This window comes from Mustela lutreola, chromosome 10, assembly GCF_030435805.1.
Source record: "Mustela lutreola isolate mMusLut2 chromosome 10, mMusLut2.pri, whole genome shotgun sequence".
Lineage (NCBI taxonomy): Eukaryota > Metazoa > Chordata > Mammalia > Carnivora > Mustelidae > Mustela > Mustela lutreola.
The window spans coordinates 48,188,090-48,211,770 of record NC_081299.1 but is presented as its reverse complement, the minus strand read 5'-3'; the positions used below and the strand labels follow the sequence as shown (position 1 = coordinate 48,211,770).

The 23,681-nt window shown below is 46.0% G+C and overlaps 1 protein-coding gene across 15 annotated transcripts in view; it reads right to left on the bottom strand.

The window, feature by feature from the left end:
- FGGY (FGGY carbohydrate kinase domain containing) overlaps window positions 1–23,681 on the bottom strand; it is a 412,410-nt gene that overhangs the window by 28,581 nt on the left and 360,148 nt on the right. For 12 of the 15 annotated variants that reach the window (XR_009345297.1, XM_059137206.1, XM_059137204.1 and 9 more), the window contains one exon: window positions 2,361–2,531. The exons of 1 other annotated variant lie outside the window; for it this stretch is intronic. Coding sequence is in view for 13 of the 14 variants with exons in the window: in XM_059137206.1 (XP_058993189.1) it covers window positions 2,361–2,531 (171 nt within the window). In the remaining variant the exon portion in view is untranslated. Of the gene's footprint in view, window positions 1–2,360; window positions 2,532–6,010; window positions 6,272–10,116; window positions 11,117–23,681 lie in introns of those variants that run through there. 2 more of the 15 variants (XM_059137211.1, XM_059137212.1) reach the window with 2 other exon arrangements.

Sequence of the window (23,681 nt, the reverse complement as noted above, 5' to 3'; positions counted from 1 at the left end):
CAAAGCAGTAATGTGGCTTCTCCAGACAAAGCTTTAGTGGTGGAGTCAGGAGATATGTCTGCCCAGCTTGAAAGCATTTTAACCTACTGTTGCATCCACAAGCAAATAAACTGCTCACTTATATACACAAATCATTTAAGCAAACTATTTCTTTTAGCTTTTAGTTGAAACTAAAGCACTATTAGAATTCTCTACCTCCAATATTTAAACTAATCTACACTTAAAAGTAAGGATGCCCTTGGGTATTTTCATTACAGAAGCTCATCCCAAATGTACAAGCTAAGAGTTAAAGTAGGCTAAGATGAGGTAGGTAAAGGGTGTCTTTACCTTCCCCCCTCCCCCTAAGATTTTTATTTATTTGAGACACACAGAGAGGGAAAAAGCACAAGCAAGGGGATCAGTTCAGGCAGAGGGAGAAGCAGGCTCCCCGCTGAGCAGGGAGCCCACAGCAGGACTGGATCCCAGGACCCTGGGATCAGGACCTGAGCCAAAGGCAGAGGCTCAACTAACTGAGCCACTCAGGTGCCTGCTCTGGTCTTTTCTGAAATAAAAGGGGAGTCAAGTTCTCGGGCATGCTCAGTTCCTCGCTCCATGTCTGCTCTGGCCGCCCCTTCCAGCATGCCTGACAGAGCACTTACGAGGGCTTCTTCATGCCCCACGATGTGGGCAGACGGGGACAAAGTGCCATATGACCTCCCCCATGTGTGCCACACAGACAGAAGCCATGCACGTTCCCTGTGGCTGGCACACGGGGAGTGCTCAGTGGTGATGGGTTGAACGGAATCTTTCAAGGACCACGTTTTCTGTGTCCAATATTACACGGTCTGACAGCAGGATAAGAGATTAAAAACTTCAGCTGTGGAGCCAGAAGCAGTGCCCAGGAAGACCTGGAAACAGCTAGGCTGGAATTCCGAGGGCCTCCTCCCTCTTCGCCCATTTATGAAACTTCCTCATTCATTAAACGTGACTGATACCTGACAGGGAGCTGTGAGGGTTCTGTGGGCCCAAGGACGCAAAGCTCCTGGTACTCATCAGTGCTCCGCCAAGGCCGATTCCTTCCATCTCCCTGTTCTCCTCTGCTCCTTCTTCCTTTCTTTCACTTCCCAGCATTGTCATGTTTTTCTGACACTGTATTCCATTCACTGAAGTTAGCCGTGGTTGTCCTACAGCTTCCTAGCCATGATCACTCCTGGGTGTGTGTGTGTGTGTGTGTGTGTGTGTGTGTGTGTGTGTGTGTGTGTGTGTGTTGTGTTTTGGTCACCTTTGGGCCTCGGTGACCCCAGGTGACCATTTTGTGGAAACTGCGGCATTTTGGATTGTGGCTTTTCCCCCTTTGAATAAACACTGAAAGCTTTCTTTCCCACTTATTCCAACTCTCGTTTGCCATCTGGTGCCTGGGTTGGCCGCATCTGTGTTTGCTTAATGACTTTAGGCAAAGGCCGAGTTTACATATGGGAAGAAGGAGAGGGCTTTGCTGATTTCTTCCATATGTTCATTTATTCGTATATTATGATTTTTGTAATCTCACCAGCAAAGATCCCTTCAGACAATCCTCGCGCTGTTCCCGGGGACCTGCGTCTCTGTGTGTTCAGCTGGGAGCTGCCATGAGAACATTTTTGCAGCGTCTGTTACCTTTAGCATAGCTCGGTGAGGCTTTCAGACAGGTACAAAATTAATGTTCGGGAGATTCTTCTTTTTGAACTGAGGAGGAGGCTCATTAGGCTTGGGTGATTCTGTGGAGCTGGGAGACCAGGGTTCGAGACCCTTCTCTCCATCTGTGAATGGGGTGGACGCAGACAAGCTCTGTGACTCTGGCCCTCAGTCTGCTCACTGCGTGTCAAAGGGCTTGGGCTGGGTGGGCTCCCACCCCTGCAGGTCCCATGAGGACACAGCTTTCCCTCTCCCCTTTCCTCCTCTTCCTCTGGTTCTGGGCTTCCGGCTCTTCTAGAGCTACACCTCAAATGTGTGCTTTCCTTCTCCCCAGCTCCTAGGCAGAGGTGTGCACGGAGGGAAAAAAGCCAAGAAAGGCATTCCATCTTCTGCGTAATGCAGGAATGGAAAAGGACAAGCTCTATTTCTTGTTTTGGAAGAAGACATCTTGATTTCTTTTTCTACAATACACTTGGGCCTCAGCTTAGGGTGATGGCTCACGAGCTCTGGAAAGACACAGACCTGGATTGGAAACCTACCTCTTCTCTTCCCAACTTGTGGCCCTGAATAGGTTTCTTTCATTTTCCTAAGTGGTAACTTCCTTCTCTAAAGTGGGACTACTCCCTGCCTTGCAGGGCTGGTGAATGGAGAAGTGATCATTAATCCTAATGGTGTTTTGCATAAAGCAAGTGTTCACAAATGTTGGTTACCTCTGTGCACAGTGGATTCAGTGGTGAAATACCACAGTGTTGGCAATGCCTCAGAGCAGGAAATGGACAACACCCAGGGAAGATCACAAAATCAGCAGATGCCAAACCTTGACCTAGAACTTGGGACTTCTGACTCGTAGGCAGCAGATCTTTCTCAGGAGCTGAAGAGAGCTGGGGAAAAATAGGGGACTGGGTTGGAGTCACTAGAGACCAGATGATGGCTAAGGAAAGAAGGTGGCCTAAGCCTTACTCGAGAGGGCTGGTCAGTGGAAGAGAGATTCTCCAGGGAACCAGGGATATGCACAGGCCGGTGGCAAGGGGGACTGGACCTCTTTTTGTGAATGTCCTCACATTGCTCTGAGACGTTTTCTCTCTCTTTTTCACTCTCCCTCTTTCTGTTCCCCTCCCCCTCTTTCTGCCCTTAGTCCTTCCTGACTAGTCTCTGTACCCAGGAGAGTGAAACCCAAGAGAACAAAAATTATTTGAATGAATGTTTTTGGATATGGCCTGACGGGTGAGGTTTGATAGTTTAGGCAGGAAAGCTTTGCTAGTTTATTTGAAAACACCAAGTTAATCTGAGGTAACTGAGAAATAATCAGGTCAGAGGCATGAAGAGAACGAGAAACTATCTTGTCCACAGCCTCTTCCTGTGGCCCTCTCTGCTCAGGAGCAGGAGGAAGAGCAGTGTGGGAAGGGCGCTGTCTCTAAATCCTTTTTCTGTCACAGTGCTCTCTTTTCTGTCAGAGATGAGGGTTCTCTCCTGCTCCAGGGACTGTTTCAGCGTATGGAGAAGCAAGGGTGGGGGGCGGTCTTGGCATTCCTCGTCCTCCACCGCCTCACGTTATATATGATATATACGTATGTATAACACCTGCATCCTGTGTGTTCTGGCTTAGCTGACATTAAAGGGACGTGCAGGCTTTAGCATGCATCCAGCAGAGGACAGATGGAAGCAAGGAAAGACACATGTGAGGAATAAGAAGACCAGTGTGGTTGGAGCAGAGAGCGAGGTCAAGTGTGGGTGAGAGAGAACCCAGAGGCAGGCTGGGACCAGGGGAACTTGCAGTCTCCCGGGAGGCCCTGGGAGGCCACAGGTGCCACCAGCGGGCTGCCCTGCTACATTCAATCTGCCATGAGCCAGGTGCAGAGGTTGGGGGGAGGGGACACTGGGCAGCGCTGGTAAATGAGGGAGATGCACATAGGTTAGAGAGGAGTCCGGGAGGCTTGGGTGATGGATCCAAAGAGGTGTTAGGGGAAAAAGAGTTGTCAGAAGTAGACAAGAACTCTTAGATTTTCGGGCTTAGGCTTTTGCTCCCATTTCTCCCCACCTAATACGTAGAGGCAGAGTGAGAACTGGTAGGCACCAAGAGGTGTTTGCTTCTACAGATTTAACCTGGCTCCTTCAAGGTCACTGGGTAAGGGAGAAGCAGAGCCTCAGCCTGGCCTCCTGTTCAGAGAACAACAGCTACAAGAAAAGAACATCAAGAGAAATAATGTTGCAAAATTCCTCACAGACCTGGCCAAAGCTTACATCAGCCAGTCATGTGCCTTTTAAGCTCTATTATTCAGTTAAGAAATGAATTTGTCCTTGTAAGTGCTACAAGATCTGGCATTTAACACCTGAGATGTGAAGGCACTTTTTTTTTTTTTTTTTCTTTTTAAAGTAGCAGAAGCTCTGGACAATCTGGGAGTCCTAAGTGCAACCTCTGGACAGCCAACACAGGGCCCGAGGCTCAGACCCTTCCACTGAGGCATCTTCCAGTTTCCTCAGGGTGTGAGCGGGAGACAGAAGGACAAGAAATTGCCTGTCAAGACAGAAGACATGAGGCCATCGGCAAAGGTAGGGCCCTTATGCACATACATCTTGGAGTAAAACTATGGCTGCCTGGAATAAGCCTCTATCTGGGTGGGGGTGGGGGGGCAGTGGTGGGCAGACTCCAGCCAGGAGTGAATGTGTGTGAGATTTGGGCAGGCAATTCACAGTTGGGGGAGGTAGTCAGCAGTTTTTTAAGGCTAGAATGCAATCAGGAGCTCCTTTTAAATCAGAAACTGGAAGAAAACTTCCTCTCCTTCCCCCACACGCATCTGCATCAGGTTCCTACTTGGGGACCACACTTCACCTCCACCTTTGTGGAAAAGGTAGAGACAGAAATAATCATCGCGACGCATAAAGCACTCACTAGTAACAGTGGCTAACATCCTCGGGTACCCTGTGGGCTTGGCATCATGTCAAAAGTGTACATGTCTCATCAATATTTGCAGCAACCCTGAGAGACTAGTATCACCATTACTGATTCTGTTTTATAGGAGAAGAAAAGAGAGGTGAACAGAGGATGACTAACTTGCCCAAGGTCACCCAGATAATAAATGATAGTATGTTCAGGATTCAAACCCACGCAGGAGAATCCATTTGCTTAACTCAGGGGCTACCGAAGGGCAAGATGGTGGACAAGGAGTGGGGACTGTCTCTAAAGAATTAAAATATAATAATAAAACCTGTTAAAAGATCCATTTCTTTTTTCTTTTTTTTCTTTTTACCATTACATTAACAATACATGAGTAGTAGAATCTCCCCTCTGGAGCAAACATCTCTTACTCGATGAATCCCCACCCCTCCTAAGCCACTGGTTCAACCATTCTAGAAGGAAGAAATTTTATGTCACATTTTGCAGATTTCTAATCCCATCCGAACACGCTCATTGTACTCTGTGCGACTCCTTTAAGCCCTAACAAGTATACTGGCTATATGCGCCTGTGTTTCTTTCTTGTGTATCTCTGCCACTGGACCATCAACTCCGTGAGGGTAGGGGCTGTGTCTACAGTTCATGCTGAAGCACCTGTCTTAACATTTTGGTGGGGTTTATGCAAAAAAGATACTTGCTGAATGAATAGATGGGTAAAGGAATGGTCAATCTAAAATGCCGCTTCCTCCATAAAGTCTTCCTTGAGGAAAGAAAAGCCTTGCTCTTCAGAGGGGAAGGTGGAACAGGTAATATTGGCAGAAGCAGTCAGAATGAGCTGGGCTCTTCTCTCCAGAGCCGCCCTGGAAGTTCTCTGTCAGGTGTGAAAAGCATGGGTCCCCAGGTAGCTTTGAACTTCATGGCACCCCAACATTCCTTAGGGAGCCACCATTCCCAGGAAGGAAAGACTCCACTCTTGGCACTGATATTTGAGAGCTGGTACTTTCCAGACCTGTCTAGGGCCAGAAACCACTCATACTAAGGCACATATTTAGGATTATTTTTAGGATGCCCAAATCCTTAAGATCTGGATACAGAAGATCCCAGCGTGTTCCTTAGAGAATCTACTTGGTTTTTGGCACGTTTCTAAGTTGCTAGATAAATGGAACTCTACAAACAGCTCTTTGACCTGGGATGTTTTTATTTTGAAAGGGGAACATGTTCGTTTATAAGTTCGGTAAAACTAAGATATATTTTGCTAAAGCACTGTGGAGTCAGCATGCCTTCAGCAGGTCTCTTCAAGCCCATTTGTTAAACAAGACTGTAATCCTTTGTACAACATTCTAGATGTCATGCTATATCACGTCCTCTCCTTTTTTTAATCCTTTAAAATATATTTCTGTATTTTGCCCCTAAAAATAAAATGATGTACGTTCCAGGCAACCTTTCTGGGTGGTCCACTGTGAGAGAGGAGTTCCCAGGTCTTCTCTGCGAGGTGGGTCACGGCAAGGTCAGTCCTGCTCAAGGCCAACACCCAGGAGGGGGGCTGCGTGAATCGCTTGGTAAGGTCGCACACCGCAGGCAGAGGTGCTCTGGCATCACGGAATGGTCTAGAGTTTAACATGGAGTCTGGCAGAAAAGCGGCAAAGACGAGGTCACGTGGAAAGTTTCCTGAGCCCCAAATTCCGCCATGATATATTTGAAAAGTTCCCTGGGGTTGAGGGTAGGGTCCTAAAGAGAAAAGACCCCGGTGAACGGTGACACCGAAAAGCTTGCCTATTTCTCTGACTCACTACCTGGAGTGTTCAACCTACAAGTCACTTTAATGAAGGCAGTAACTCGAGAAGATGAAGGCTTACACATGTGTTATATCTGGCAAGAAAGGATTCGTGGAATAGTCCACGTACTACAAGGCACGTTTATTGTATCGACTAGCTCTAAGATGGGGAAGCCAAGAGCAGGGTCCCAAGGGAGTGGGACATGGTGGGGGGAAAGAGAAGTGTGGCTAGCAGGAACTGGAGGGCCAGGAGGTTCTCTCCAGCCCTTCTGATCTTAAGGAGTGGGAGACCACTAGATCCCAGGCAGAGTGAGCTTTAGAAGTATTTTTCCCTTTTGCCCAATGATGATCCTATCCTTTCCCCTGTCCCCCTTCCATCCCCCTCTCTCCTTTCCGTCTTCCCCTCTCTTCCTTCATATGTGTTTATTGAACATCTACCATGTGCCAATTACTATTTTAGGCTCTGGCAGTCACTGGTGAACAAAATCAGCATGGGCCCCGCCTTTGGGAAGCTTGGAGCCTTGTGGAGGAGACAGACAGTCAAAAAATATTCCGCCAAATATCTGTAATCACGCGTTACAGTAAGTGCTATGAGGCCGAAGGACAAGGGGCTACACCATGTTGTGACAGCAACACTGGCTTAGATGCAGGGAGAGGGGGCGGTCAGGGGATCCTTCTCTCCAGAAGTGCCATGTAAGCTCACAGCTGAAGGAAGAGGAAAACCTAGGTCAAGAAAAATTTATATGTGTGTGGGGGGGGGGGCTGCTGCATTACAGCCAAGGGAATAAAAGAAATAATAATAACAATAACAATGATGACTCAAGCAATAGGTAAGACTTACTGAACAGTTACTATGTGCCAGTCACATCTCTAAACATCTAATAACTACTTATTCATTTAACCCTTACAACAACCCTGCGAGGCAACTTACCATTATGGTCCCCATTTTTCAGATAAGAAAAATAAGGCCCAGAAAGATGAAGGGGCCTGCCCATCACATAGTGAGAGGGTAGAGAAACCTGGATAAAACTCAGGTAATCTGGCTCCAGGAAAGGAAGACCTGGTGGACTAAGGGAGTGAAGGATAAGACAGCGAGGCTGAGCTGTAGCAATTGCAGGGGTGGAGGGAGACGGCGCAGCTAACCACTCAGGGACCATCTGTTGTAGAATTTTGCCTAAATCCAATGGTGGAAACCCACTGCAGGGGTCTTGGGAGGGGGTGGGGCTCCCCTTCTCCTGGGCCATCTCTGGCAGTAGTGGGGAGCCTGGAGCAGGTGCCCAGCTGGGGGAAAGGGCAGGAGTCCAGGTGGGAGTAACAGGGGTTTGGGTCAAGTACCTGGTTATGTAACTAAACAATGAACTGAGCTGAGCTTCTCAGTGCTTTCCTTCCCTTCTCTCTTTGCCCTATCCCCACCCTTCTCCCTCCCCAGGCTCTCTGTTCCTGCCCCCCTCAGCAGCAGGCAGAGGACCCCTGGTAAGAGCCCGCTCCTGTTCTGTTTGCTAAGCTGCAGACTCTGGCATTCTGTCACCTTCCCCAGGGCACCCTTCCCGCCTCCCCGACTCAGGATCCTTGTCTCCCTCGCCTGTGTGCCTGCCGGGAGGGAGCAGCTGCTGGTATCTAGAACCCAGCTGTTCTCCCAACTTCTCGCAAGTGTTTCTAAGCGTCAATGCTTCTAATTAGTTAAAATAGGAAGGGGGGGTGGTAAACAGAGGAGCAAAAGAGAGACCTAATTTTAGCTGTAGCCAAAAGGACTTTCCCTCAAATACACTGTGATCTCAAAATACTTAGCTAAGCGCATATGGACACGGTGGGGAGAGGATCTGAAGAGCTGCAGAAGGAACACTCAAAGCCAAACGGGACAGCCCCTGCCTTCCCGGAACGCGGGGCTGGATCAGAGAGGAAGGCAGTGCGAACAGACTGGATCCGGACCCTGTGCCAGGCACTGTGCGAACCCCGGGTGAGCCTCAACGCAGCAGCGCGCCGCCCCTTCCCAGCCCGAGGATGCTGCAGGGACTAGGACCCCCCTCGTTCTACAGAGGAGGGAACTGAGGCTCCGTGGGGCTGAAGGTGTTTTGTCCAAGATGATGCAGCTAAACCTGGGTCTCTCTGACTTCAAAGTGTCTGGCGAGAGGAAGATGGGGTCTCAAACTGAGGACAGATCGAGGGAAGTGGGGGAGGCAGCTTTCACAGATGCAGGGCAAAGCATGAGGACAAAAACCCAGAGGATGCCGGCTCTCAGAACACACAGTGGCATTACTGTAGAAACTGGCATGGATCACGTGGGAGCCTTGATGTTCTCCACTCCTGAATCCCCTTCTAGCCCTCACGAGATGTCGTCAGCGATTTACAGGTAGATCAATCATTTGGTGAATGCCCCCCACCTTTCACTATGGCGAAAAAAGAAAAAAGATTAAAATAAAATCTCCACCGCTTTCTGCAATCAAAGAAGATACCATTTGGCAAAAGAATCTGAAGTGGCTAATCCCACCCCCTACCCCCAGTCCACCTTCCTAAGGTTGTGATGGAATCTGGGCTCCTTCAGAAAACGGGCCACCTGGCAGGACTCATCACGTCAGCTTCCTTCATCTCAGTTCAAGCTTAAAAGGCCTCTTCACTGGGAAGCTCCCCAGTGAGGTTTTCCACACACACTTGGAGACTTTCCACAATAGGCCTTTGAAGCGGCCTGAAGGATTCCGGGAAGCCCGGCTCGCTGGGCTGAGGTTTGAAGAGCAGAAGCCCGCATTTATTTTTCTTTCCCGCCTTCTTTGACAAAACTCCCCCCAGCGGTTTGTGGGCCCTCGCCGAACGGCCCTGATTTTCAGGTTACTACTTTTAGGGCTGAAGTCTTAAAAGAAAAACAACAATAAAGCACATTGTAAGGAAGCACTGATACCATAAAGATCTGTTTCTGTGTTTGGCTCCTCGGCCAGACTCTGAGTCGTGCCTTAGTCATCGTTGTCGCAGAAGGAAAATGAACACTGGCCCAACACAGACTCGCTGCATCACGCAGCATGGGTGACATTCTGTCAAGTCACTCAGACTTTCGGATGGGTGATGGGAGTTACTACTCCCTACCTTGTATGGAGTACTGATGCTTATCTGAGGCGGGGTGAGAAAATCACTTCACACCTTGTCTGCCACGGACTTTATCAGGTCCCTGCTCTTCCTCCCATTCCCCCCTGCCCTGGCCAGGGTGGCCCTTGCTCACATGGTCTAGCCCCTACTCATTCTCTACAACTCGACTAAGGTGATGCTCTCCTCTTCTGGAAATGTTTTACCTCCCTCTTGCCCAGGCCAGTTCCAGCACATTGCTTTTTTTTTTTTTTGAATTCACAAATTCAATTAGCCAGGTATAGCACATCATTAGTTTTTGATATAATGTTCAATGATGCATCAGTTCAGGATAATACCCAGTACTCATCACATCACATGCTCTCCTTAATACCCATCACCCAGTTACCAGAAGTACATGGCTTCTGTGCTTCAATACCTCCCTATCCCCTAATCGACAATCTGTGTTTTTTTCCATTTTCAGTGTCTGCCCACCATGCCCCCTACCACCACCGGAACAACGTAGACATGCGGTGTTTTCTTGTTCATTGTTGTATCTCCTTACTGAGTACAGTGCTTGGTACACTGACGTGCTCAGTGAATATTACCTGACTCATTGAATTACTTAATTTTACTTACCTACTCTGAGCAGGTACTTAGTCTAGGTACTGAAGGTAGAGCAGTGAATAAAAGACACATAGTCTCTGTTTTTCTGTAACTTTAATCCTGGTATGGAAAGTCAGGAAATATGTTAAGGAGAGTGCTTCGGTGGCTCAGTTGGTTAAGTGTCTGCCTTCAGTTTAGGTCATGATCCTGGAGTCCCGGGATCGAGTTCCACACTGGGCTCCCTGCTCAGCAGGGAGTCTGCTTCTGCCTCTGACCTTCCCCTTCTTATGCTCTCTCTCTCGTTCTCTCTCTCTCTCGAATATATAAATTAAAAATCTTTTTTTAAAAAAGGAAATACATTAAGGAGACAGACAGCTATCACTTGAACACTACAGGGGTTTGAGGCACCAACCCTCTACACACCTGAAAATCTTCATACAACCTCTGACTCCCCAAAAACTTAACTACTAATAGCCTACTATTGACTGGAAGCCTTACTGATAACATACACAGTCAATTTATACATATTTTGTATATGCATTATACACTGTGTTCTTAAAATAATAGAAGATGTTAAGAAAATCATAAAGAGAAAATGCATTTACATTACTGTACTGTATTCATTCAAATAATCCACACAGAAGTGGACCCACGCAGTTAAAACCGGTGCTGTGCAAGGGTCAACTGTATGGAAGGATTCCTGGTGATAAGCTCCAACATGTAAAAACATCAGAAGTCCTTACTCCCTTCCTTCCAACAAGAAAAAAGCTAAAACACTGAAAATCACTGATCTTTCTTGGACTGACTGGAGAAATGAGGTTTCAGGACAAGCCACCACCCTGAAATCTAGAGAGACGAGAATCCAGACAGTGATAGCCGAGATCTTCTACTGGAACAACACACTGGTATGGGCCATTCAGTGGTCATTTTGAAGCACTAGGGATGAGTGTGAGACTGAGAAACTTAGGGGTCGCAGTCTTCATAAGAAGCCCACGCTAGCATCTGTGTTTACTGCCAAGAACCTACAGGATCTCACTGTGAAGAGGCAAGAATGTTGCCCCCTTGACTCCAGCAGGGGGAGAAAAAGACTAAACGCTGTGAAGTATGCCAGAGTCCAGTGTACTCCAGCTTTCCTGTCTCACCTAAGAAGGAGGAAAAAAGACAAGAAACATTAGTGAAGGTCACAGTCCAGGGACAAAGGTTCAGTAAAAGCTAAGATTTAATCAAAACATCACAGAGTTCTTTCCCTTCTTTATACCTTAAAACTACACCAACAGGCCTCCAGTATAATATCTTAGAACAAAAAGAACTACAAGAAACAGCCTCTATCTAAGGAGGAGCTCCTGGGGAAGGGCAAGGACGGAGCGGGCAGTTTAAGCCTAAAGTAAGAAGCAGCAGCCAAGAAAAAGAACAAAGAAGAAAAGAAGTAATAAAAAGATAAAAGAAATAAAAAAGCAGAAATCAATTAAATTGAATACTGGAAAATATTAGAGAAAATGAAAGAAACCTAAAGCTGTGAAAGAAAGAAAAAGACCAGTAAAACTGATGGAACTTTTAGCCAGGCTAACCAAGATAAAAAGAGAGAAGGCACAAATTACTAATAGCACAAATTAAAGACAGGTCATTACTACTGATCGTACAGACATTAATCAGATAATGTAAGAATCCTATGAGCAACTCTGTGTCCATGAATTTGATAATTTAGATGCAGTGGCTTATTTCTTTAAAAGATGTAAACTACCAAAGTTCCACAAGGAGAAATAAATAATCTGAAGACAGCTATATCTATTAAAGAAATGGAATTAATAATTAATCACTTTCCAAAAACAAAGAACCAAGTCTAGAAGGTTTCATAGTGAATTTTATCAAACATTTAAGTAAAAAAAATTATACCAGTTCTTTACTACCTCCTCCAGGAAAATGGAAGCAGAGAGAGACATCCAAACTCATTTTGAAGTCAGCATTAGTCTAGTACCCAAACCAGATAAAAACATTACGAGAAAGGAAAACCAAGAACCAATGTCTCTCATGAATATAGATGTAAAAGTCATTAACAGCAAATCAAATCCAACTGCAAATAAAAAGAACAACACATCACAGCTAAATGGGATTTATTCCAAGTATACAAGGATGGTTCAACATTCAAAAATCAATAATTTAGTTCACCATATCTACAGATTAAAGAATACAAATCATATAATCATATTAATAGATGTAGAAAAAGCATTTGATAAAATGCACACCTTAAAGTTCATTCTTTGCACTATAATGTTCAACTTTTTTTTTAAGATTTTATTTATTTATTTGTCAGAGAGAGAGAGAGCAAGCGCACAAGCAGGGGGAGCAGCAGCAGCAGAAGGAGAAGCAGGCTCCCCACTGAGCAAGGAGCCTGATTCAGAGCTTAACTCCAGAAGTCATGACCTGAACCAAAGGCAGACACTAAGCCGACTAAGCTACCCAGGCATCTCCAATGGCTTTAGCAAATGTGCAAGGTCACATATTCACAATGACAGTATCGTGGTAGATTCACCCCCCACCCCCAAAAACAATCCCTGTGCCTTACCTATTTGATCCTCCTCCCACTCTCCCCAAGTTGACAACCTCTGATCTTTTCACTGACCCAATGGTTTTGCCTTTTCCAGAATGCCACATAAGTGGAACCATGCAATATGTAACCTATAATGGAATGTGCTGTATGTGTCAAGCAAGCCAACTGTATTACGAGTATATGAAACAATCTCACTGAAGGTTGTGGAAGATAAAGGCGCTGACCTTAGGAACTTTGGAAATGAGAAGAGTTTGTAAAATTGAAGGCAAAAGAGACTGTATAACAGCACTGTACTCCAGCTGATAAAGTCACAGTGCACAGGGGTGTGGGTTAAAAATTCTGGTATTTCTACAACTGGACAATTGCAATTAAGGAAATGTAGGGTGGATGGTAGGAGCCAGGTCTCTCAGTATTTGAGTGGGAACTTACAGATAAGCAAGAGAGGGAGGCTAGGATGATCAGTGTGCTAAGAGACTATGGTTGGAGATAAAGTAAAAAAATGGTTAGTTTCATACAGACAGAGCTAATTGCACATATACATATTTATAGATATGGTTATACACACTGGCTAGTACACACACAGGTATTGGCAGGGAGGGTCCAGAAGCAACAATAGCTCAGTAGCAATGAGCACATTTAGTGGCCAGATCTTGGTTTCTGAGATCATACTCCAATAAAAAGAATCAGGGCTCCTTGGAGAAGTGACTGATTCTAGTACTGGGGCAGGAAATATGAAAATGAGGTTGGAGGATCCTGTAGTGTCAGAAAGGAAGGAATGAATGAAAAAGATCACACACAGTTAGAAGTCATTCAGAGAGATAAAGGATCCAACTGAGGAGTTCCATTGGCCAAAACCAAAAAAACTGAGGAACAGAATAAAGTAGTACTGGGTTATAGCCCCAAATTGCACATAAATATCTATGAGTTCACACTGTCCTAAAGAAATTGAACGAACAAACAAATGAATGAATGATTGAATGAGAGAGAAATGTCCCATGCAGAAGAATCCCAAAGTTATATAGATATCTCAGCTTTGAGGAAGTGCAGCATAATTTTCTTATGTGTGGGCTGCACACAGTGACTTCTTCCACAGTGTACAGGGAAAGAGGGAAAACAAAGGAATTTTACAGTGGAAAAAGATGGCACACATGATCTCAGCTAGATGATCAAAGTCAATGCTAACAGTGATAAGTCATGTTGATAGTATGTATCTCGATATAATGTGATGACAGTGGCACTTTGTCTCTGTGGTCTTCTCCCCCAAAAACTTTAACTCTGGTCGAATCACAAGAAAAATATCAAGTAAATTCCAACCGAGGAACATTCTACACAATATCTAACCAGTACTGCTCAAAACAGTCAAGGTCATCAAAAACCAGAGAAGCCAAAGGAGACATGATGACTGAATGTAATGTGATATTCTGGATGAGATCCTGGAACAGAAAAAGGCCATTAGGTAAAAACAGAAAATCTGAATGCATCAGGAACATTAGCTAATAATGTACCACCATTGGCTCACTCATAACACCCCTAAGACGGTAACAGTAAGGGAAAGACGGCAATCTTAAGGGAAGCTGGGATGGTGTTTATAAAAACTAGAGCCCCACAGTTTTTCTATAAGTAAACAAACAAACAAACAAACTGTTCTAAAAAATAAAGCTTGTTAAAAGAATATATATGCATGTACATATATTCCAGGACGCACATATTATGTCAGGCGGTTCTATGACCTAGAAGGAAAAGACAAGTTGGGTGAGGACGATGGAGAATGAGGGGGACAGGCAGTCTGCATGGGGGGCCAGTAAGAGCATCTCTCTGAGAAACTGGTATTGGAAAGGATATCCGCTAAAGCGTTATGGGAGGAGAGACGGAAAGGGAGTCAGGGAAGGGGCTGCGTGAACATCTAGGGAAAGAGGATTCCACGCAGAGGGAACCAGAGGTGTGAAAGCCCTGAGGCTGGGGGTGTGCTCAGCTCGCACAAAGAAAAGAAAGAAGCCAAAGTAGGTGGAGTGGCCTGGGCCAGGAGCAGAACAGCTGGTGATGGAGTCAGAAAGGGGGTGGGCGCCAGGCCAGGGAGGCCCACATAGGCCACAGGAAGCAGGAAGCCAGTGAATCAGTAAATGAGATGAATGAAAACTCTTTCTCCTGAAATTTATTCTAGGTCCTCCAGCCTTTTTTTTTTTTTTTTTTTTTTAAATGAAGGGTCATCATAATACACCTTCCCACAACCCCCCACAAGAGCACACACAAATATTCTATCATAACAATGCCAAAATTTCTTAGCCTGCAATTATTCTGACAAAGCCCTCTAGTCCCGTAGAAGCTAAGGCATGCCATCTCCTCTCTCAAACAAAAATCTCCGATGGTTTCTAGGCAGGCAAAGTGAAATGAAGGCTTGAGGCCAACTTTTCACATAATTCAATTGAAAAGAAACTTACATATGCCTGAAATCTTTAGATAATGGAAAGAAAAGTGGATTTTCCTCTCTTCGTTATTAAAGTAATTGGCTCAAACTCTCATTTCATTTTGTACTTGTAGGCACAACCCAGAGTCTGTAATTAGTTTCAAACCACCAAAGTAGAAACAGAATAAAACCTCAACTAACTGAAGGGCCTTTTTTTCTTTGACATACTTGGCTTTGAATGGCTACAGGCAAAAGGCACCAATCCAAAGAGTAAGCTTATGACTGGGACTTGCTTAAAAAAACAAAATAGCTTGCAAAGTATGTCTTGGGTGAGTCCAATATGAGACCCTCACCAGTCACCTTCTCCATCTCTACTCCTAGTCCCGTGTTACGAAGAGACAGTGTCCTGGATGAGGACAAAAACCCCACTCGTCAGAGGCCAGCCCACCAGGCTCATCACCTGCATGCCAAGGTGGGCACCAGAACTCTCACCAATAAAGATGAAATTAAAGACACCTTTCTGTGAACTTTCCTGTAATAGAAATGTACATAAAGACATTCTACTGCATGAGCATGGGCGTAAAATGTGGCTCTTAGTAATGGGGACTCCATCTCAGAATATCTTGATCTATTTAAGATCAAGGTGCTACACGCAATCATTGGACATGTCTTTGGGGAGCGAATCCTTCTGAACCTCAATGATTCCATCTGTAGAATGACAATTATGGTATCTGCCTGTGAAGCCCTTATCAATATTAAATGAAATAATGTCCCTAAACCCCTAGAACAGGGGTTTTTTTCTAGCTTTTTTTTTTGAAGATTTTATTTATTTATTTCATAGAGTGAGAGAGAGAGGCAGGGAAAGGGGAGAAGCAGTCTTCCTGTGCAAGCAGGGAGCCCAAGGTGGGGCTCGATACCAGGACATTGGGATCATGACCCTTGCTGTAGGGAGATGCTTAATGACTGAGCCACCCAGGCACCCCAGTGTCTAGCTTATAATAAGTGACTGATGTATGTTTTTTATTTTCTTTCTTTTTAAAGATTTATTTATTTATTTTAGAGAGAGAGAGACAGGATGGGGGGACAAGGGAGAGGAAGACAATCTTGTTTTTAATTTATTTATTTTTATTTTTTTTAAAGATTTTATTTATTTATTTGACAGAGAGATCACAAGTAGGCAGAGAGGCAGGCAGAGAGAGAGGGGGAAGCAGGCTCCCCGCTGAGCAGAGAGCCCGATGTGGGGCTCGATCCCAGGACCCTGGGATCATGACCTGAGCCAAAGGCAGAGGCTTAACCCACTGAGCCACCCAGGCGCCCCAGAGGAAGACAATCTTAAGCAGACTCCCTGCTGAGCACAGAGCCCCTATGGGGTTTGATCTTAGCCTTGATCATGCCCTGAGCTGACAACACGAGGTAGACATTTAACTGACCATGTCACCCAGGTGCCCCTGTGTGTTGCTTTCTTTTATAAACCTATTTCTATACCCTGTATTTGTATCTGACATGGATGTATCTCCTGATAAATGCTGAATACGTAACTGTCAGAACGAACTGTCTCACCAATGATACCTTCTGTAATGTCATCAAGCCAGGAATGATCCTTTCTGTAGTGACACTATGATGCCGATAGTCACAACCATTGATTGGGCACTTCCGGTGGGTCAGGGGCTGTGATCTGTGCTCACACACATCACTTCACTGAGTCCTTGCACCTGCCTAAGAAGGCAGGCCTTCTCTCAGCTCCATTTCATACGTGGAGAGCTGAAATGAGCAATTTTCTAGGCTGGCGCGGCTGGCAAGGAGCAGAACCGGATTCTGAGCCCACATCCTTATGATTTCAGAGATCATGCTCTTAACTGTTGGACACCCCGTACAGTCATTTTAGAGCATATTTAAAACATAAAAGCCACTTTTGGCTTCTTTCTTAAGACAGACTCAACTAGGGTGAACGAGGCTTCCTGTTGCTCCCCAGAATAGCCTCATTCAGCTGGACCGGTGGCTACCAGGAACAAATGGGACTGGTCGGGCTGCCAGGCACTGGCCTTGAGAAGATGTCTGAACAAGTCATTCAGTTCTGTTCTGAGGAGCATCAACCTGGTGGGGAGGCCAGGCATGCCAGCGCTGGCAGGGGAAGGGGGGATCCCGGCTGCTGGGGGCAGGGTCATCTTGAGTAAAAGAAGTCAAAGTGCCCCAAGGGCAAAGCAAATTATTCCAATAAAAGGAGCTGGAGGAGTGGTCCTGGGTGACTCCCTACTGTGGCAGGAAGCTAAAACTAAGGACATGGGGAGTGGCCAGGAGGCGAGGGAGGAGGGTCTGGGGTCAAGGGATGCAGTGAAAGGTTCTAGACAGGCTATGGGAGACACCAGGCTATGGCAAGCCTTCTGACTTCCAACAGTTCTCAGGGATTTGCTGGGCTTGTTCCTCTGGGATATTTCTATTTCTGCGTCTTTTCTCTGTGGCTCCTTCCCATGATGCCCTAATAGGAGCTTCTTCTTTTTAAACCTGTCTTGTGTTCAAGGGCCCCCAACCCCGATGCTGGGCCATCTCCTGGAAACTGTCCACGCACCCCACGCCCCTGGTCCATCCTCCTGTCCTACCTCTCTAGATTCATAGCCACCTACAGTTTGGACTAAAGAACTTTTGAATGCTTGCCATTGTTCTAGTATTTTGATTTTTTTCACCCATTTAGACTGTAATTCTTTTCCCAGTAACAGCTGAGATTGTTTTCTTTAATGTCAGTTGCAGCATAAAACAAATGTTCTAAAAGCTCCTACTGACTTTTATTCTGAGGGTTCCCAAATGGAGTGTAAAAATTCCTGGGAGCTCAGGGGCGCCTGGCTGGCTCTATCCGTTTAGCATCCAAACTCTCGATCTCAGCTTAGGTCTTGATCCCATGGTCGTCTGTTCGAATCCCACCCTGGGCTGGAGGCTACTTAAAAATAATAATAATAAAAAAGAATTCCTGGAGTTCAGAGGTCGGGAGTGATTTCTTCTATTTATTTATTTATTTAAAGATTTTATTTATTTATTTGCCAGAGAGAGAGCACAAGCAGGCAGAGTGGCAGGCAGAGGCAGAGAGAGAAGCAAACTTCCCGCTGGACAAGGAGTCCGATGTGGGACCCGATCCCAGGACCCTGGAATCATGACCTGAGCCGAAGGCAGCGGCCCAACTGACTGAGCCACCCAGGCGTCCCTAGTTTCTTCTTTTAAATCAAGACAGTAATACCAATTCATAGAGTTGTTTGATGGATTGAGATAATGGGTATAAGCCTGCTGAGTTGAAAAGACAATCTGGCAGAAGAGAAGGAAAAGGCAGTTGGAAGTAAGAGGAGACAAGGCAGATGGAAAGGAATTCTATGGGAGGATGTGAAGAACTGCTAGTGAAACTGATGAAGTCAGTGTCTTCCGTGTATCAGGCACTGTGCTAGGTGCTTCATCTACATGACGTACAAGACACTGGTAAAGAGCACCCATCCTGGAACCAGGTTACTGGGTTCCAATCCCAGTTCCATCTGCTACCAGCTGTGTGAGCTGTTATTCAAAATGCCTACGGCGTATTTTCTTCATCTTTAAATTGGGATAATTTAAAGCAGGAGTTGGCAATTTTTTTTCTTTCTGCAAAGGGCTAGATAGTAAATATTTCAGGGTTTCTGGGACACACAGCTTCTGTTACGACTCAGCCCCCCAGTTGTAGCATGAAAGCAGCCACAAACTCTATGTAGGCAAATGGGCATGACTGTCGTCCAATAAAACACTGTTGGCAAAAACGGGCAGCGTGCAAGAATTGGCCCACAGGGAGTGTTTGCCAGCCTCTAATATAGCATCTACTCCACAGGGTCCAGACGACTGAAGAGCTAATGAAGCTTGTGCTTAGAACAGTGCCCTGCACAGTAACCACTCCGCAAAGGTAATTATAATGAACCCGTGCAATAGGTGTTGGAGTGCCCTCTTACAGGGAAGAAAACCGACGTTCAGAAATGACTGAGTAACTTCTCCAAGACCTGGCATCTTCTAAGAGTGGCAGGGTCAGGCTCAGGGCACAGACTTATGAGACTCTGATGTCTATAGCTGTCCACTGTGACTTTTATTAGCTTCCAGGATCTTATCAGAATTGAGACCTTATTTCACAGACCCAAAGGGAAACTGGCTCTAGTCCTGTATGTGCATGTGTTTGGGGACTTGACTCAATCATGGGGCACACCGCGGATGATGAAATCGGGCCCGAGATCCAGATGGGCATTGTCGGAAAGTCCCCAACTTCACTTCCTTTCCATCCTGATTCCAGTCAGTGGAGAACAGGTGCGGAATCCGTGTTCACTACCCTCTTGGGTGCTTACACAGTTCTCAGCCCTCCCCGGCCTCGGCGTCGGTTTCCTATGACACTGGTGGATCAGCTGCCTTTGGGGAGCCCTAATTAAGTGCACAAATAGGGCAGCTTTCCCAAATCCCACATTCGTTCTGCTTTGGAATGCCAGAACTCTTCTACCATGGAAAAATGCTTCATGCCCTGACTCTTAACAAACCCAGCAAGTTCAAATGCATTTCTGGGGTGGGGGGTTGGGGGTCAAGAATCCCAAGCTGTTATGTGAGAAGGCAAGGAAAGAAAGGGCTTTTCTTGAAAGAGGGAAACAAAGGGCATGCAGAAATGTCACCCAAATGCCCGCAAACCCTCTAGCTTGCCCCAAGTTGTTCTTTTGTCTGAAAGCCTTGAAACTGTGATTTATGTAACTCTCTCCTCAGGTCAGTAACTGGCTTCTTAAGCCTGAGATTATGAAGCCAGTGATGGCGATTTCTTTCCATATGTCATACACACGGAATAACAAGAAAAAGAATCTCCATTAAATGGCACAGACTTGGTGCATTTCAAAACTAGCCACCTTTCAATTTTATCACCATTTTTCTCTCTTCCTCCTCCTCCTCTCTCCCCTCTTCCACCCTATAGCCACGTCTACTATCCAGTCTATTCTAGGGAAAGTCTCTCTGGTTCTGAGCTGAGAAGACACCGTAATGATGGGTTTTGTGCATGTGGATTTAATAGCAATCGGCTGTCTTCTTTATGTTTAATTCCACATCTTCTGGAGTAAAACCGTTTAGGCTGCAGTCCCCCAAAGGCACTGTATGTTGTCTACATCCACAGTTCAGTGGACCACTGTGTGGATACACTTTCCCTCATCAAAGGATGGAAAGTGGCTTTGCCTTCAACTTGATGTTCCTACGAGACAATGTAATGGTAGAAACCACTGGGCTGGGAGTCACCCAGATCCATCTACCACTAAGTCTTTGAAGCCCAGAATCTAAGTGGATCTTCCAGGCTCCAGGCTCCAGGCTGACGGATGCAACCATTCCACTGGCTGCCATGGGCTTTCTGCTCAGGGAAATAGCGGCCTCTGTGGGGCTTGCTTTCTCAGAAGACATGAAGGGACCTTTAGTTAGGGTGGCCCTAGTTTATTATTATCCCAATAAAATTCACCTTTGAGTCCTAAGGTTTCTTAATTGATTACTAATAACTACACCAGGACACAGACATAGGCTGGGTCTGTGTGGGATGTATAAACTGTCAGTGGTTGGGTGATTTGGAGAAGTAACTATCACAGGCCCCGTTCTCTCTAGAGTCACAGGCTATGGGGAAGTTTCGAACTCTTCATTTTGATTTCAATGCTCCCATTTTGTGTTTCTTCTTCTGACAGACTGCCCCAGAATTCAGACAAACCCAACTCTCAACATGTACTCTGACCATTATGTCGTAACAAACAGGAGATCTTAACATGAAACAAACAAAAAAATCACCATGACCTCAGAATAGATCGATTTACATTTAGCTTTGTTAAAAACTCAATACACTGCTCTTATTTTTTCAATTCCCATTGGCTAGGAAAACTTCGTTAGGGGCCTGCAGGGAGGGCCTGCTTCATGGGTGTGTCCTCTCTGCTGTCGCCCACGACCCCGCGTCAGGAAGAGCCTAAGCCTGGGGCTTAGTGATCTGTAGTCATTGTCATGAAATCCTTCATAATTTTATTTCTGAATCTGTGCTTTGCAAGTGAAGGCTGATGGGACAACGGAGCGTGGGCTGGGGACTGCTGCCGCCTTTCCTTTCCTAAAGCTGATTCTTGGCCTCCTGCTCCCTGCGCTCTGCCCTAATGCATATCCCACTGCTGACCCTGCACCTCAGGGGGGTGACAGGGCTACAGAAGGTGGGGGACGTGGAGGGGCAAGCACTGATGTGGGGAGATCCAGCATTGAGCCTGTGGCGTCTCGGGGTGGGACAAGGCAGCGGCTCTCCCTGCCACCTCCACTGCCACCGCGAATGGGGTGGGTGACGGGGAAGCTGGAACCCCCTGGGGGTCACCTGTCAGCCAGGAGCCGAGGCATCAGGCCAGTGGGAAGGGGAGACTCTCCTGTCTGTGATCAGGACCTCCCACTTTCATTCGGCACTGGATCCCACAAGCTATGCAGTCAGTACTGCCTGCCGTAGCCCTCAACGGCATCTCAGAACTACCGGACTACTCACAGACCCTTGTCCCTAAATAGCTCCCCACTTCCTCTCACTTGTGAGTAGACTCTTTGAGCAGCAGCTGTGAGTCCCAGACTTTCTTGTGGAGGGCCAGTTTCCCCAGGGGCTCAGCACTGGCCTGTCGGGAGCCATTTTACACTCGGCTGGCCTGGGTGGCAAACTGTCATATTTACCATCCTTCCCTGGTGGGCGGCCCCTCACGGTTTAGAAAGCACTCTTGTCCTATGTGTGTGTGTGTGTGTGCGTGCGCGCACGTGCGTGTGCATACACTCATTAATCTCACTTTCTCCAGCTGGGTGAACATGAAAGAGTTTATACTTTAGATTTTCAGACAAATCCAGGTTCGGGTCCTGACACTCTCACTTTCCAGCTCTGTAGCTTAGAGCAAGTGGTTTGCCTTTTTCTCAACTTCAAATTCTTCAATTTGTAAAGGGAAATACTAACATCTACCTATCTCACTATGCTAACTTACAGATTAACTGTGGCTATATAGCCAAGTAAGTGACAGGCGATCCATTGAGAGATGAGTAACAATGCCTCAGGCATCCTCCTGGCTGAGGGTACCCCCCCACTGTTCATGGGGGCAGCACTGCCTTAAGAAGGAAAAAGCCAATTCTTTGACTCAAAAAGCCCATTTTTACTTGAGTCAAAATGGGCAGAAGACATGAACAGACCCTTCTCCAATGAAGACATACAAATGGCTATCAGACACATGAAAAAATGTTCATCATCACTAGCCATCAGGGAGATTCAAATTAAAACCACATTGAGATATCACCTTACACTAGTTAGAATGGCCAAAATTAGCAAGACAGGAAACAACATGTGTTGGAGGGGATGAAGAGAAAGAGGAACCCTCTTACACTGTTGGTGGGAATGCAAGTCGGTGCAGCCACTTTGGAAAACAGTGTGGAGTTTCCTTAAGAAATTAAAAATAGAACTTCCCTATGACCCTGTAATTGCAGTACTAGGTATTTACCCCAAAGATACAGATGTAGTGAAAAGAAGGGAAACATGCACCCCAGTGTTCATAGCAGCAATGTCCACAATAGCCAAACTGTGGAAGGAGCTGAGATGCCCTTCAACAGATGAATGGATAAAGAAGATATGGTCCATATAACAATGGAATATTACTCAACTATCAGAAAGGATGAATACCCAACTTCTGCATCAACATGTATGGGACTGGAGATTATGCTGAGTGAAATAAGTCAAACAGAGAGAGTCAATTATCATATGGTTTCACTTGTTTGTGGAACACAAGGAATAGCATGGAGGACATTAGGAGAAGGAAGGGGAAAAATGAAGGGGGGAGATACTGGAGGGAAAAACAAACCATGAGAGACTGTGGACTTCAAGAACTAAACTGAGGGTTTTAGAGGGGAGGGGGTAGGGGAATGGGTGAGCCCGGTGATGGGTATTAAGGAGAGCACGGATTGCATGGAGAACTGGGTATTACACGTAAATAATGAATCATGGAACACAACATCAAAAATAATGATGTACCGTATGGTGATTAACATAATTTTTAAAAATTAAAAAATAAATAAATAAAAAATAAAAATTAGAAAAAGAAGGAAAAAGTTCTGGATAGGTGAGTGGCAAGAACTCTGGACATCTGAGAAAATGCTTCTTGAGGAGCGAGATTTGAGCACACGGCCCTAGTTATTTTGGCAGGTGAGAGGAAGTACTGAAATTGAAGGTAGAGTAGAAAGCATCAAGTATAAACACTACCTCCTTCTCATCACTCCCACGTTCTTGCCCTGCCTTCTGGAGAGGCCAGCAGACCTTCTGTGATTGCACTGGAAAGGTTCCGGAGGGCAGCATCAGATGTGTTTGGGATGAAGATCCAGATTCCAGTCTCAGGCTGTGTCTCTACAACCTTGGAACATCACCTCCCACTCAGGAACCAATGTCCCTTTTAAACGCATTAGAACTAGATGTCTTTGAAATGCATCAAACTAAATGACTTGTTCAAACTTATTTCAGCTTTGACAGAGAAAGGACAGTTGTAGGCACATATTCTGTAACATGCTGAGCCATGCCTGCTGAACTAGGGTGGGCCCTGTCAAAGCAGTGGCTCTCGTCCAGGGGTGCTGCGGATGCCTGGAGCAAGGCCATGGGCTGGGGCTCCGCAGTGGCATCTGTCTGAGGACTCCCGCATCTTAATTCACACCAAGGCACATGCGTATACTCGAATGGGCTGTGACTGACTTCGTGACCCAGCCATTTTCACATGGGGTG